General features: G+C 42.8%; 1 protein-coding gene across 1 annotated transcript; it reads right to left on the bottom strand.

Moving 5' to 3' along the window:
- Nucleotides 1-3,216: 3,216 nt before the first annotated feature.
- Nucleotides 3,217-8,510, bottom strand: LOC139074843 (zinc finger protein 527-like). Its single transcript, XM_070567640.1, has 4 exons — nucleotides 8,304-8,510; nucleotides 7,865-7,991; nucleotides 7,177-7,293; nucleotides 3,217-4,240 (listed from the first exon to the last, which is right to left on the bottom strand). The coding sequence occupies exons 1-4, from the start codon at nucleotides 8,409-8,411 to the stop codon at nucleotides 4,149-4,151; spliced, it is 444 nt and encodes a 147-aa protein (XP_070423741.1). The 5' UTR covers nucleotides 8,412-8,510; the 3' UTR covers nucleotides 3,217-4,148.
- Nucleotides 8,511-14,550: the final 6,040 nt, after the last annotated feature.

Below are 14,550 nucleotides of genomic sequence, written 5' to 3'. Positions count from 1 at the left end.
GTCAGGATTTTGTGTCCTCTGTGACATCTTTGGCTGTGGAAGTCCAGTTTTCCTAGTAACTTTGTTAATGTGCTGTGAAAGATTGAAATTTTGAGTATGTAGTGTATTTGATACTAAATTGTGAATTAGTGAGACTTACGATGAAACAGGTGTCAACATTTGAAGATATTGGTACTTGATATCCTGTTAAGGGAAATTTGCCTCCACATTTTAAGCTGGAAAGTCACTGGAACAACCATTTAGAAAAGGATCATAACTACATGAATTTTTAGATTTTTGGTATGTATGTCAAGAATTGTGTACTGATTGAAATGATTGTGTATTGATCCTCAAAACAACCAATAATATCTCAATTATGAAAAAAAATAAAAGAAAAATTCTACGAAAAGCCTAGAAAGATCTACATGAATCTTAGGTAAATGGGCAGGCAGCCTGGGCGTTGGAGGCAGACAGAGCTTCAGCGAGAATTGGCGCTCCACACTTAATTGCTTGAAGGCCCTGAGTCTATTTACTTCTGTATAAAATAGGGATGTAACTAACTCCTACTTCAGATTCTTCTGGGTACAGAATGTGTGTGAAAGCAGTGAGCACTGTACATGACATAGGAAGCTGCCGTGTTTGTTCAGTAAACAGTAGCTAGTGTGATCTTCAACAGGGACTTGCTAAGTACATCCTTCACACTTAGGTCCGGTGGGTTTCTGACACCCTGCTAAGCAGAGGCAGAGGAGAGTGTAATAAGAAAGCACACCCATATCAGAAATTCATAATCGATTTTGTTTCCATGCTTCAAACCTCTGCTAACTGTATCTCCTCTATCAAGATACTTCACTTCTTGGGCCGGCCCAGTGGCATAGTGGTTAAGTTCGTGTGCTCCACTTTGGCAGCCTGGGGTTTGTGGGTTCAGATCCCAGGTACAGACCTACACACTGCTCATTAAGCCACGCTGTGGTGACAGCCCACATACCAAAAAATAGAGGAAGACTGGCACAGTTGTTAGCTCAGGGACAATCTTCCTCAAGCAAAAAAAAAAAACCCACAAAACCACAAAAGAACTCTCACCTATCAGAATAGTTATTACAAATCCTGTACAGGAAAAGGGGTCCGGTGAAGACTGATAACATACCCAAGGTTAGCATTCTGGATGGCAGGAGGACAATGCTAGCTAGATTGTGAGAGGACAAAGGCTCACATCACAGGTGGCCCTTTGATGTGCAAAATGAGGCTCCGCCAGCCTGCTCATCTTTGCACTTTAATATCTTTTGCTGGATTTCACAGAGCACATAAATAACTCTTATACTTGAGAACAGTTTTAAATGTTTCTTCAGACAAATCAGGTTAGTCCACTAAGTTTTGCAGATAATTTGGTTAATTTCCAGTGAATTACCTTCTGGAGAACAGGCCTGAGTTATGTTCTTATAGGCCCAGTTCTTAAATGGGACATCTTTAGTGTGAGAAAACCCATTCCTGATGTGCCGTAGGCTTCTCTGGTCCCCGCTGTCTGTGCTCGAGGGTCTCGAGGCAGGAAGGACGTTATCATGGCTGGGAAGAAGGAGGGGATTGAAGCTGCTTTACTCTCTCAAAGAAAACAGGTATTCCAAGTATATAAGCTGCTGAAGTGTCGGAAGAGAATCCCTGGCTGCTTCTCTCTCACTAGTTCCACCATTTCCAGAGATCTCAGGCACAAGGGTATACAAGAGTTTTGCCAGTTGCAAGCCTTGTGAACTTGAGCATATCAATGTACCCTCATCTGTAAAACAAAGACAGACCACTACCCATGTCACAGGTGCTCGTAGACAATGAGAGTATGTGTGTAGCTCTGAGAACATCGCCTGGCACAGCACGGGACACTGAATACCAGCCCTCCAACTTACACACATTTCATAGGTTTCCTTTTCATGCTGTTTGACGCTGTCTCCAAACTGCTCTTCCATCAGCTTCCATGAGAACAAATGTGAATGGTGGGGAAGGCAAGTGTTGGCCCCTGCCCCATGGAACTGTCACACACAGGTGAATACATGACCAAAAGAGCCAATTAGGAGCAAAAGGCCAAAACACAAAAACAGACACTAAAATGCGTGTGTCACACAAAATAAAGCCACAACTCTCACACTTTTTATTTTTGACAAAATCTTTGAATTTTTTGACTGCTGCTTTTAAGTTTTGAAGAATTCATCTTAAAAGATCCACAGGACTAAACACAGAATCTCCCCATTTGAAGAACTGAAGTCAAAAACAGAACACGTGATAAGAACTCCTGTTAAGAGTGTCTATTAAGTAGATTGAGGTTTGGGACACTGATGACAATTCCTGGAGCTCTGTCCTTGATGGGAATGTAAGAACATTTTCAAAGAGTCTCATGGGGACACAGGACACACGTATATGAAACCACAGATACATCAAACGATGGACAAAATACAATGTTAGATCTAATTCCTTCTGGTTTCGCCTCTTCACAGCATGTGCTTCGCGATGCTGCGCCAGCCTGGCCACAAAGCAAACCGTGTTCTCTGGGTCACTCAACCGCCGCTGAAACTGACTCAAAATAAGGGCTAAAACCTTCTCTTGGATCAGGTTATGTGATAGATCATCATATAAAATTGATTGACATTCCTCCAAAAATTTTAAAAGAAATATTAACTGAATTCTCGTATTTTTAAATTAGCAAAATCCATTCTTAAAACCGTTAATTTGGTTTCTGCAGTTTTCCCCAACCTTACTATATTCAGAATATATTCCCTAAATTGCAAAAAGAAACGATGAACCCAATTTAAATTTCAACTTAAATGTAACATGTATTATAGTCTTAAGATTTTCCATAGGAGCAAAGGTTGTTTCAATTTCTGGCAAGTTAAATGTTCCTCTTGGCGTTCCTCATATTGATCACAATTAATGTGAATACCTGGTAAATGCCTTGGCTCTGTTCAGTTCTCTTCTTATTTACTTTATTCGTAAGATTTATCTCCTGAGTAAACCATCTGATGATCTGAGGGTTGGCAGAACCCTTTGCTGAGAAAGAGTTTTCACACCAACCATGTGTTCATACCACTACGGTATAGACAGTGTAACATATGAACCCCAAGAGAAAAATGTCCCATGTTACTGCATTTCTTTCTTGGTATTGTGTTTTTCCTCACATCTGCTGTGTTTTAGCTTCTTGCTGTGATCACACTTGGGTTGGCCGGTGTGAAATAAGACCAGAGTTTTAACAGGCAGCTTCCCTGAGTCCCACATTTATTGCACTGAAAAGCTTTCTCTCCAGGTGGATCCTCTGATGGTTGGTATAGTCTGTGCCAAGATGAAAGGTTTTGTCACACTCATTGCACGTACAGGGTTTCTCTCCACCGTGTGACTTATAATTGAATGCATTCCCACACTCAACCTTTATATAGGGCTTCTGCGTGGTAGGAATTCTCTGATGCTTAACTAGGTGAGCAGACTGCTTAAACGATTTTCCACAGTCACCACATTTAAGTGGCTTCTCCCCTGAATGTATTTTTTCATGTTGAGTAAGAATTGAGTTCTGATTAAAAGCTGTTCCACATTCATTACACACAAAAGCCTTCTCTCCAGGGTGAATTCTCATGTGATTTGTAAGGTGTGATTTCTTTCGGCATGATTTCCCATACTCTTTGGTTTTTCTTTTAGGAAGATTAGCCCTGAGATAACATCTGCTGCCAATCCTCCTCTTTTTGCTGAGGAAGACTGGCCCTGAGCTAACATCCATGCCCATCTTCCTCTACTTTATTTGTGGGACGCCTACCACAGCATGGCATGCCAAGTGCTGCCATGTCTGCACCCGGGATCCAAACCAGAGAACCCCGGGCTGCTGAAGGGGAATGTGTGAACTTAACCACTGCGCCACCGCATCAGCCCCTCCACACTCTTTACATACATATGATTTCTTTGTGCTGTGCATTTTTGGATGTTTTCTGGAAGATGAAGTTCCACATTTAAAATTCTCAGAGAGTATTTCTTTTCCCAGAATGCTGAAAATTTTTTCACATTTCCTGTTTTTATAGACTCTTTCTGTGGTGGAGATTTTCCTGTGCATGGCCTTCACCTTGCTGGAAGCTGTGCTTAGGAAAGGGGATTTTCCTTTTTCCTCTCTTATGCGCAAGCTCTGCCGTCTTTCTAACCAGCTCCTAGTGTCATGGATTCTCCAAACGACTCGTGCACATCTGCTGCTGCACAAACATCACGTCTGAAGTACTTGTCTCCCTCTTGATCTTGATTTTATGGTCTGACAGCAAACGGAAAGTGCAAGTGTCATTAAGGCTTGGGCTAGGTGGGTAAAGAACACAGTATTGAGCAGGAGAGGATAATCCTCATGGCTTAATACAGGATAACGGACGTATATAGGATAGTTATTATTAATTGGGAGAAATGGCATGGTGTGATGACCCCCGTCATTCTTACACTGTCACTTGTTATCCAAGGAACCTAGAGGAAGAGATGATGTCAGCTAGCTCACAGGAGAATTGTGAAGAGGGAATGTGGCCATCGATGTCAAACCACTCAGCAGAGTACACAGCACCGTGTCGGTTACATGTCTGTTGTAAGCGGGAGCAGGATGCTTATCCACTCAAAAGGTTTCATCGCTCCAGGAAGGGCCCAAAGTGCCGTGTGTGCAATGGGAATAGCAGAGCATATAAGAAAACAGTCAGTTTTTGAGAAGCTCATAATGTCCTAAACGAGAATGGACGGACGTATGTGAAATGAGAGATGAGTGCGTGGGATTCAGTAAACAAAGTGCGGAAAGACGTTCAAAGTCAGAACGTGATCAGACTGGAGTACGGTGCGCCTGGAAGGCGCTCTTGAAGAAAGAGTCTTAAAGCAAGTTAGTATGGATCAGTAGATTTTATACAGGAGGTCAGAGTCGGTAGTAAGAACGGCATTAAGTCAAAACTTGGAAAGGACCGAACTGGGGCAAGCATTGAGTTAAGAGATCAACTCACAGGGAGAACCAAGGAAGAGCTAGTGATTAGCAGCAAGAAGACGGGAGAGGTAATCGTTAGGGCCACCGAGTTATTTAGAATTTGCCTGAGAATCAATAGAAAGGTAGGTCTAGGGCAGGGTTTTGACTAGAGACAGAACAATAAGATAGGAGTTTTAATTACGGCCCTGGACAGATGACAGAGTCAGGCTACAGAGCAAAGAGGAGATTTCAGCAAAGTTTTTAACAATCTAAGTTCAGCCGTGCCTGGAATATCACCCCGAATTCCAGTGACAGACGCCCATTTAAACTATGACTTCTGGATTGATCCCTCACCATCAGAAAGCGATACTAGACTGGATGTTTCTGGTTGGCCCACAACCTTGTGCCAAGATCGTGCACCACACTCCACCAGCTCTTCTCTAGTACCCACACTCCTATCAGCCTCTCCCGGAGTCAGGCCTGCCTTACATGACTAACTGCCCTCTGGAACTGTGGCTTCTTTTTTTAGATTTTAAAACTTATGCTAAAGGTAAAGGTAGTTATTTCCGTTACTCCTTAATTCTCTCTGCCCCACACCAGCTACCTAATAAGTCCTATGCTTGGACTATGCTAATATGCCTTGGATCCTAGGGGACACAGTGACACCTTCTAAAAATTGTAGGTCCCAATCCAGGTGTGGGGCCAATACAGCCTAACTAGAGCAGCAGAGAACGACCCGGTTGGAAAATGTGACAGCATCATTAGTACTTGGCAATTATCTGGATATAGGTGTCCAAGGTCATTTAGGAGCCATTAAATCAAAGTTGTAAGCCTAAAGGACAAGAAAAGCAGAAATGCCACAGATAGTAAGGAGAATTTGATGATGACGATGGCAACGTAAACTTTTTATGGAGGATAACAGTATTACTATTAATATATAACTTTATATTTTTATTATATGTAATACTAGTGTGTTATGTTATGGACTTTGCAAATGATCACATTTAATAATCACATAACCACTTTGTGAGGCAAAATATAATCTTCCTGGGGAGAGAGGGCCTGGCACACAGGACATCTCCATAAAATTGAGCCTGTCATCTTTAGTTTGAAGGTAGTGCTTGTGGTTACATCCCCTGCTCCCAGCTCTGCCCGATCCTCCACGGTCCCTCCATTATTACTTTTATAGTTTTTTAATAAAAACTATAAGCTTTGAACACACAGCCACGGATTCAAATCTCAGCTGGGCAACTTATTATCTTGAAATGTTCAGCAAATTACTTCAATTGTCTGGACCTCTGTTGCCTCATATGTAAAATAAGAATGTTAAGGCCTGCTTTGCAGGGCAGTTGTGAAGATTAAATAAAAAGATACATGTAAAGGGGCCAGCTGGGTGGCGTAGCGGTTAAGTTCCCACACTCCCCTTTGGCAGCCCGGGGTTCGCAGGTTCAGATCCTGGGCCCAGACCTAGCACCACTTGTCAAGTCACGTGGTGACGGTGTCCCACATAAAATAGAGGAAGATTGGCACAGATGTTAGCTCAGCAACAGTCTTCCTCAAGCAAAAAAAGGAAGATTGGCAACAGATATTGGCTCAGGGTCAATCTTACCCACACACACACACAAAAGATGCATGTAAAAAGCACCTCATGTGATGGTTACACAACAAAGTGAATGTATTTGATGCCACTGACCTAAATGGTTAAAATGGCACATTATATATTGTATATATTTTACCACAATAAAAAAAGCACCTTATAGTTTCTAATAACTCCTTGGGATTATTATTATTATCCTGCTTATATACTATTTCGTGATTTTCTCAAGTCGTCTGTAAACTCATCAAGAGAAGTGGTTCTGCGTTGCTGCTGTATATTCCAGGACACCCATCACCCTTGAACCCCTAGCAAATGCTCAGATATACTTGTTTGGTGGCAGGTATGAGCTGATATACCCGCAACAGGCCTAATGGGTTGTTATGGGCATCACGACTCCCATTTTACAGATGAGAAAATAACGACAGGAAAGTTTAGCAGTAACAACAAGATCATCTCTGAGCGTCCCTGGGAAGGATCAGGAGGAGCTGGCACTAAGGATCAGTGTAGGGACACCCTAATAGGACAGAAAGGGAGCTCACCGCCCCCTCCACCCCCTGCATCCTAGGCAGTCAGCTCTCCCCAGGATTTCAAAGCAGCCACCAGCTCCTTCCTAGGTGGGTCTTCCTTTCTCTGTGGCGGCATCCTTCAGATCCCCCTCACTCACCCGTGTCGACAGGTATCGGGAACTCTTCATACTTGGCTCTGTGGGGAGGCAACACGGCCCTGGGTTCTTCTCCTCGTTCCAGCTTAGAGGTCAGAGCAATTTTGGAGATTGGAAACCCTGCCCATGAGGAAGGAGAAAGGAGGTGCTCTGTGCTAGTTTGCGAAGGGGCCCCAGCCTTTACCCCTTTGTGGAAAGAAAGGACGTTTTAAGACAAGAAACGAAGGCTTGGCAAGTAGACTGTTTTACCTCAGAAGGACAATTAGATAATTTTCTTTCTCTTGTATAAAGAAAACTCCAGAAGTTTTACTGGAGACACAGATATTAGTCCCCAGCCTGAAAGAAAAAGTGCAGTTACCCAAGGGAACGAGAAAAAAAGCTGGAAAGAGAGGACTCAGCCGTGGTAAAAGAAACTCCTGTTTCTAAAAACAGGGCAGCGACTCTTAGGAATCTCCACGTCTTAAGGGAAATACGGTCTCTAACTCCGTCCCGGGTTCAGTTGGACAGGAATTCTCTCATCTGTCAGGAAATATCAAGGCCCCCCAAACTATTGTTATCTTAAGATTGATATGTCCTGTCGCATTCCCAAAGAGGATTTCAGGCAGATCCAGTAGTACAGGAGGAAGGAAAGAAATCACAAATAAGGATCTTCAGTTGGGGCAGGGAATTAGGGAGAAGCAGCGGTCCTTACCCAGCCAGAGGCAGTTCCGGTGATCCTCCGGCGTCACGTCTCTATAGAGCTCCTTCTGGGCAGGATTCAGACAGTCCCACTCTTCCCGGGAGAAACGTACAGCCACATCCTCACGTGTTAATGCATCCTGAAAGGATACATTCTATTATTCCAGTTCCCGACCCCACTGTGTAGGCCCAGCATGAGGGGCGAAGCTGGCTGAAGCAGAACAGAGGCTGGAGGGCGCCAGCGTCGCTGTGTCCATGTGGGATTTAGGTGACAGACAGGGCTCATAGTGGGGAATATCTTTCAATAGTTGGGCCTCAGCTCACAGGGACCGGGAGCTGGAGGAAAGGCAGGGGGCTCTGATGGCAAATTATTGGACAAACCAGCCAGAGGCTAAGGAAATGCCATCCACAGTAATGGGGCTTTAGAAGGCATGGAGAGGACTGAGACCCACCTCTAGCTTTTCTGACAGGACAGGAGCCATATTGGGGGTCCTGGTCTTTTCTCGGGCACTGGGAGGTATCGAGTAGAGCTGAGAAGGAAAAGCAACCGTGAGCACCATCCTCAAACTAAAGATAACAACAGCTAAGTTTTATGGAGCATTCCGGTGTGCCAGACCCTCCTGAGAATCAACGAGAAGCCCAGGAGGCCTCACATCCACAGCGCACTTCCTGGCCCCAGGCCCCAGCCTATCTGCCACTCAGCTGTAAAATCATCTTAAGCTAACGTGCTGTAGCTTAATCTCGAAAGACCATGCAAATATCTAGGGTTTAGGTTTCAGATGGGGTTGTTGGGGTCTTCAACCATCCATAAGCAGAAAGAGAACGAGCGACGGCTAACAGAAACGTTGCCATGAGAGCCACTTAAGGCCATGTCTTTTTTTCCCTCATCCGCCTCTTCGCACCAACACCAGAGGAGCCCAGGGAAGAGGGACGGGGAGGCAGTTAGAGAACAGCCTGAACATACTCCAAGCTGAGCTGAGAGAGAACTTTGAATCGGATATGCGTGAAGAATTTGGGGTTTGGTTTTGTTTTGTTGAGTCACGGCATAGAGAGAAGGGAGACAGGGTAGATCGAGGAGTTTGATCTGTAACCGACTGTGAACGATCCGTTGCGCTAACTCACCACCTGTGGACCAGCCAAGTATTCTTGAAGGAGGACTAAATCTTAAAAATCGGCATAACAGTGTTGATAATGCTGTTGTGGTTAGGCTTGAAAGAGAGACCTTATCTTTTAAAGCTACGCACTGAAGTATTTACAGATGAAATATGATGTCTTGGATTTGCTTGAAAATAATATAGAGGTGGAAAGCAGATAAGGGAGGACTGGCCAAGGGCTGGTGTGTGTTGGGGCTGGATGATGGGCATGTGGGGTTATCATACTATTCTGCCCACCTTCATGGATGTTTGAAATTCCCCATATTAAGAGGTTTGAATAAAAACCTAAAAGTTATTTAAAAAACTATTTTGATAACTAAAAATGGCTGAAACAACCTCAGTGTTAAAGTTCAACCTGATAGGGCAATAAACATACACAGAAATACACACACACACAAGTGTGTGAAGATATAAATATTTCCGGTGGACCGGGTTAAACACAAATAGGTTTATACTATGCATGGCGTTCTGTAATTTGAGTTTTTCCCGCCTTATGTTTTGGGTGTTTTTGTGTATTGGTACTTTCAAGTTTATTGCATTCCTTTTCAACAGCTCAGAGTATTTTGATATACGAATTTACTGTAATTTTATCAGTTCCCCATTGATGGACACTTAGATTGCTTCTAGAGTTTTCCAATAACAAACAAAAATGCAATAGACAGCCATGTGTAAATATCTTTGCACTCTTCAGCAAGTCCACCTGAAGGGCTATACCTGGAGGCTGAATCGTTGAGTAAATGAACAGGAGCAACAGTCAACACTCCTGCCGACAGTGCCGTATTTTGCCTGCTTCGTTATGCACACATCTGCATCCATCAAATTAAAAAATGTAGACACAGGAGCACAAAACACACTTTTTACAGCTTGCTTTCTTCACGAGAAAATCTTTCCATGTGTGAACACATTAAGGATGTTTTCTTGAGATAAAGGAAGAACTGAATCTGAAGGCTGAAAGAGCTCACTACGTTCTTGAGAAAAAAAATATAGTGATTAGGACCAAGAAAGACACATCTAGAATAAAAAAGAATGCATGTTTTCCACTTCTGGAAGACAGACCCTTATATTGGCAAATTTGTCTAATAGAGTCACAGATAGACAGAACAGTCCCAACCAGGGTAGAGAGTGACTAATATCAAAGATGAAAATTTCCTGGAATTGAAGATGGACCAAGTCTTCAAACAGAAAGGGCCAACCAAGTACTGAGCAATACGGAGGAGGGGAGAGAGGTGGGCAGGAGGGGTGGGATCAGCCCCACATCTAGGTACATTTTAGTACAGATTCCACATCTAGGCATAGTATACAGATTCTGAACTCCAAGAATACAGATTTTAAAACCTAAAATGAAATCAGGAAGAAAAAAATAGTTACCAGCTCTGGTGTTTTTCAACACCACTAAGCAATTAACTCATTTCTGACACTATCTACCTGGAGATAGCAGCAGAACCCACAGGCTAGGGGCTCAGTCCCACAAGACTGCCCCCCTCCAAAACCACACACTTCAGGTGCCAATCCCAAATCCAGGTTGTCACCTGCCCTTCTGACTCACTGGCTATTGATAGGAGCTTCCCACGGCCCACTCCATGGGTTCGATTAATTTGCTACAGCAGCTCAGGGAACTCAGAGAAACATTTTACTTCTTAGATTACCAGTTTAGGACAAAAGGATCAACTCAGGAACAGCCAGCTGGAAAAGGTGCATGGGGCAGGTTATAGGGAGGGTTGAGGAGCTTCCAGGATGTCTCCCAGCCGGCCACTCTATTCTCACCTCCACGTGTTGCCTGAACCCCGTCCTTTTGGATTTTTATGGAGGCTTCATTACATAGGCATGATTGATTAAGTCATTGGCCATTGGTGATGGAACTCAATCTCCAGCCCCTCTCCTCTCCCGGAGGTTGTGGGGAGGGGCTAAAAGTTCCATCCTTCTAATGAAGGTTGGTTCCCCTGGTAACCAGCCCCATCCTTAGGTTGTCTAGGGATCCACCAAGTGTCACCTCATTAACATACACTCAGCTGTGTAGAAGGGGTCCTTATGAATGACAAGAGACACTCCTGTCACTCAGAAATATCCAAGGGTTTTAGGAGCTCTGTGCCATACCAAATATATTTCCTATCGACCACTCCAACAAAAAATCGAGCTGACATCATACTTCTCGTTTGCAATCCTGGCGCTAGATGACAACAAAGCATGTCTTTGGAGTTCTGTGGAAAAATTAGAATTGAGAATTTTATAAACAGTCTAATTTATCTTTCAAATACCAGCCTTCTTTCTCCCTCAAAAAGCGGGAAGGGGTGAATAAACAAGGATGGCAGAACGTTGCTAACTGTTGGCTCATGGTACATGTTGGTTCATTATGTACTCTTGTCTTTTTCATGCCTGTTTGAAATTCCCATAGAACAATGTTTAAAAAAAAAAAAAGAAGCACTTTACCAAGTCAGTACTAAAAGTTATGATTCAAATGTAAAAGCAAATTATCTTAAAATGTTAAGATTCTGAAATCTTTCACCCACAATGGGCTACTTGAAGATGTACACAAGCAAAACAAAAAATAAATCCAAGAAGGGCTGCACGGTGGCACAGCGGTTAAGTTCGTGTGCTCCACTTCGCGGCCCGGGGTTCGCCGGTTCAGATCCTAGGCGTGGACATACGCACCACTTGTCAAACTATGTTGTGGCAGGCGTCCCGCATATAAAGTAGAGGAAGATGGGCATGGATGTTAGCTCAGGGCCAGTCTTCCTCAGCAAAAAGAGGAGGATTGGCAGTGGATGTTAGCTCAGAGCTAATCTTCCTCAAAAAAAAAAAAAAAAATCTGAGAGAGAAGGTGACATGATATATAGGAAACAATGATGAGTAAACAAACCAGCATAATACATAGTGAAGTCTGAATGATTATTGATAATTGGTCTGTGAAGTTTAATAAAATTGTTTTAAATGATTCCTAAGAAATCAAAGGCACATAAAAATAGTATAAACTTAAAATTCCAGATAACAGTAAGACAAGGGAGGTAGCTGGGGGAGAAAGGAGTAAGGAGATGCAATGGAAGTATGAGAATGTCTACCCTTCTCTGACACTGGGAGGGGTGAAATAGTGGGGAATATAGTTAATTCTTTACATTAATAGAAAAATGAGTTCAAATAAGAAAACAATTTAAAGCTCCAAATAAGTCAAAAAAGAAGACATGAATAAAAAAAGTTTTTGAAAAATAAAAGCAATGAGGATTTGCCCTACTAAATACCAAATATTCTTTAAAGCTGCATTAATAAATGTGTGGGATTAGAGTACAAATAGGCAGAGAGATCAATGGGAAGAACAGAGGAACTCCAAACAGACCCAGGGTGTAGAGAAAGGTTTTGATAAAGGTGGTATTTCAAAAAATGATGTAGGGGCCGGCTCCATGGCCGAGTGGTTAAGTTCGCGCACTCTGCTGCAGCGGCCCAGGGTTCGGATCCTGGGCGCGGACATGGCACCGCTCGTCAGGCCATGTTGAGGTGGCGTCCCACATCCCACAACTAGAAGGAACTGCAACTAAGATATACAACTATGCACTGAGTTGGGGGAGGTTTGGGAAATAAAGCAGAAAAAAAAAAAAAAAAAGATTGGCAACAGTTGTTAGCCCAGGTGCCAATCCTTAAAAAAAAAAAAGGAAGATTGGCAACAGTTGTTAGCCCAGGTGCCAATCTTTAGAAAAACAGAAAAATGACGTAGGAAAAACTGGCTATCTGGCTGAGAGGAAAAAAAGATCAACACCTCGCATCATATAGAAAATAAATTCCAGATGCATTGAAGATCCTAAGGTTAAAAAAGATACTTAAGAAAATATTCGAGAATATTTTTGTAATGTTTGATAGGAAAGGCCTTCCTAAACAAGATGTCACACCCAGTAGCTATTCAAACAAACAAACAGAGTCGGCCGGATAAAAAATTAAAAATTTCTATATGACAAATGGCACTATTAACAAAATTAAAAGATAAACAACAGACTGGTAGAAAAATCCTCTCAGCAGTAGGGGAAGGAAAGTATTTTTCCCTCTACTCTGCTAGGTTCTGTGGCTGAGACCCCCCAGAAATAAAAGACAGATTAACAAGAGAGAAATAGACACAAGTTTAACAACATGTATATGTCCTGTGCGCATGGGAGAGACCCAGGAAAACTGAGCAAAACTTCCAGAGTTTTAAGCACCTTAAACACCATCTTCAGCTAAAAATGAAAGGTGCTGGGGCGAGGTCACCAGGAAGCAGGTAAACAAGGGTGAGGTTTGTCATGCAGACATCAGTCGGGGCGTCTCCACTGATGAAGGGGCTTCTGGAGGTTCTGAGGCAGCCTTTTCCTGGTGCGCAGAGGGAGGCAACCCCACAAACGGAGATTTCCCTTATAAATGTGAGTTTCCCTCACAAAAGGGTGAATCCTACTCTGTTTTTAGAGCTTCTCCTATGTTTCTTTTTTCTCAAAAATAATCAGTTCAAAATAATCCTTATGCCAAAGAGGCAAATATATTTTGGGGTGACACATTCTGCCACCCTTCGTAGCACGTATAAAATATAAAGGATTAATATAAACTTCTAATGTCTAGAAGCTCCTAGAAACCAATTTAAAAAAGATAAACAAGCGAATAGAAAAATGGGTAATCTAATTCTCTTTATCTAGAGATGATCAAGGAGTGGTCATGTGACCGAATTTTAGCCACTGACATGGAAGCAGCAGTCTACAGGATGGTGCTTCAGGAAAGCCTTTGTTTTCTGTGCTAAAAGGGGCAAAGCCAGCTGATGCACACTTTCTGCTCCTTTCTCCTTCCTGCTTGGAATGTAGATGTGCTGTGTAGGGGTGCAGCAGCCATTTTAGGACCATGAGGTGACAAAAAATGACAATGAGCATGAACATGCCAAGGATGGTGGGAAAAAAAAACAAATCTGGGGCCCTTATGGCGTTGCCAGACACCTCGGTCAGCTCTGGACTACCTATCTCGGGACTTCAGGTTTGGGGAGGCCAATAAACCACAGCGAGAATTTCTGTTACTCATAGCTGAATGCATGCGGAGCTGAAACATTCTGCCTTCCCTCTTGTTCCAGCCCTCTCTGTTTACCTCAGCAGCAGAAGGCTACTGGGTTTTGTTTATTGATCTACTATCAGGAAACCTCACGGAACCCTCTTCTTCACTCTAATAATTGATCTTTTGGATTTTTTGTCTAGACATCATATCTATGGAGATAACTGCAAATAATGGCAATTTATTTCTCCCTTTCAAATCTCTTAACTTTTTGTCTCTTTTCGTTTCTTGTGTCTGTTAGAACCACCAGTACAATGTTGAACAGAAGCCACCCTAGTGGGCATCCTCTTATTTCCCCTTTAAATGGGGTGATTCTGACGTTTTACCATGACTATATTTAAGTGTTTGATCGATCCTTTTTACCGAATTAAGGAATTCATCTCTAATCTTAATTTGCTAAGTGTTTTTATCATGAGTTTAAACATTTTTATGCACACACACACCTCTTGCTGGCTTTGATTTGCAAATAGTTTGCTTAGCACTTTCCCACGTCTATGCTTTT

Source organism: Equus przewalskii, chromosome 12, assembly GCF_037783145.1.
Source record: "Equus przewalskii isolate Varuska chromosome 12, EquPr2, whole genome shotgun sequence".
Classification (NCBI taxonomy): Eukaryota; Metazoa; Chordata; class Mammalia; order Perissodactyla; family Equidae; genus Equus; species Equus przewalskii.
Note: the sequence above shows the minus strand (reverse complement) of the source record. Positions and strands in the feature narration are given on the sequence as shown.

Bases quoted from the DNA above. Each gene is read 5' to 3' on its own strand.
- LOC139074843 (XM_070567640.1), bottom strand. From the start codon at position 8,411: ATGGTGCTCACGGTTGCTTTTCCTTCTCAGCTCTACTCGATACCTCCC. The intron at 7,294-7,864 runs GTAAGGACCGCT...CCTCATGGGCAG, and splicing joins CCGGAACTGCCTCTGGCTGG to GGTTTCCAATCTCCAAAATT. The intron at 4,241-7,176 runs GTGAGTGAGGGG...GTTTGCTGTCAG, and splicing joins CCCGATACCTGTCGACACGG to ACCATAAAATCAAGATCAAG.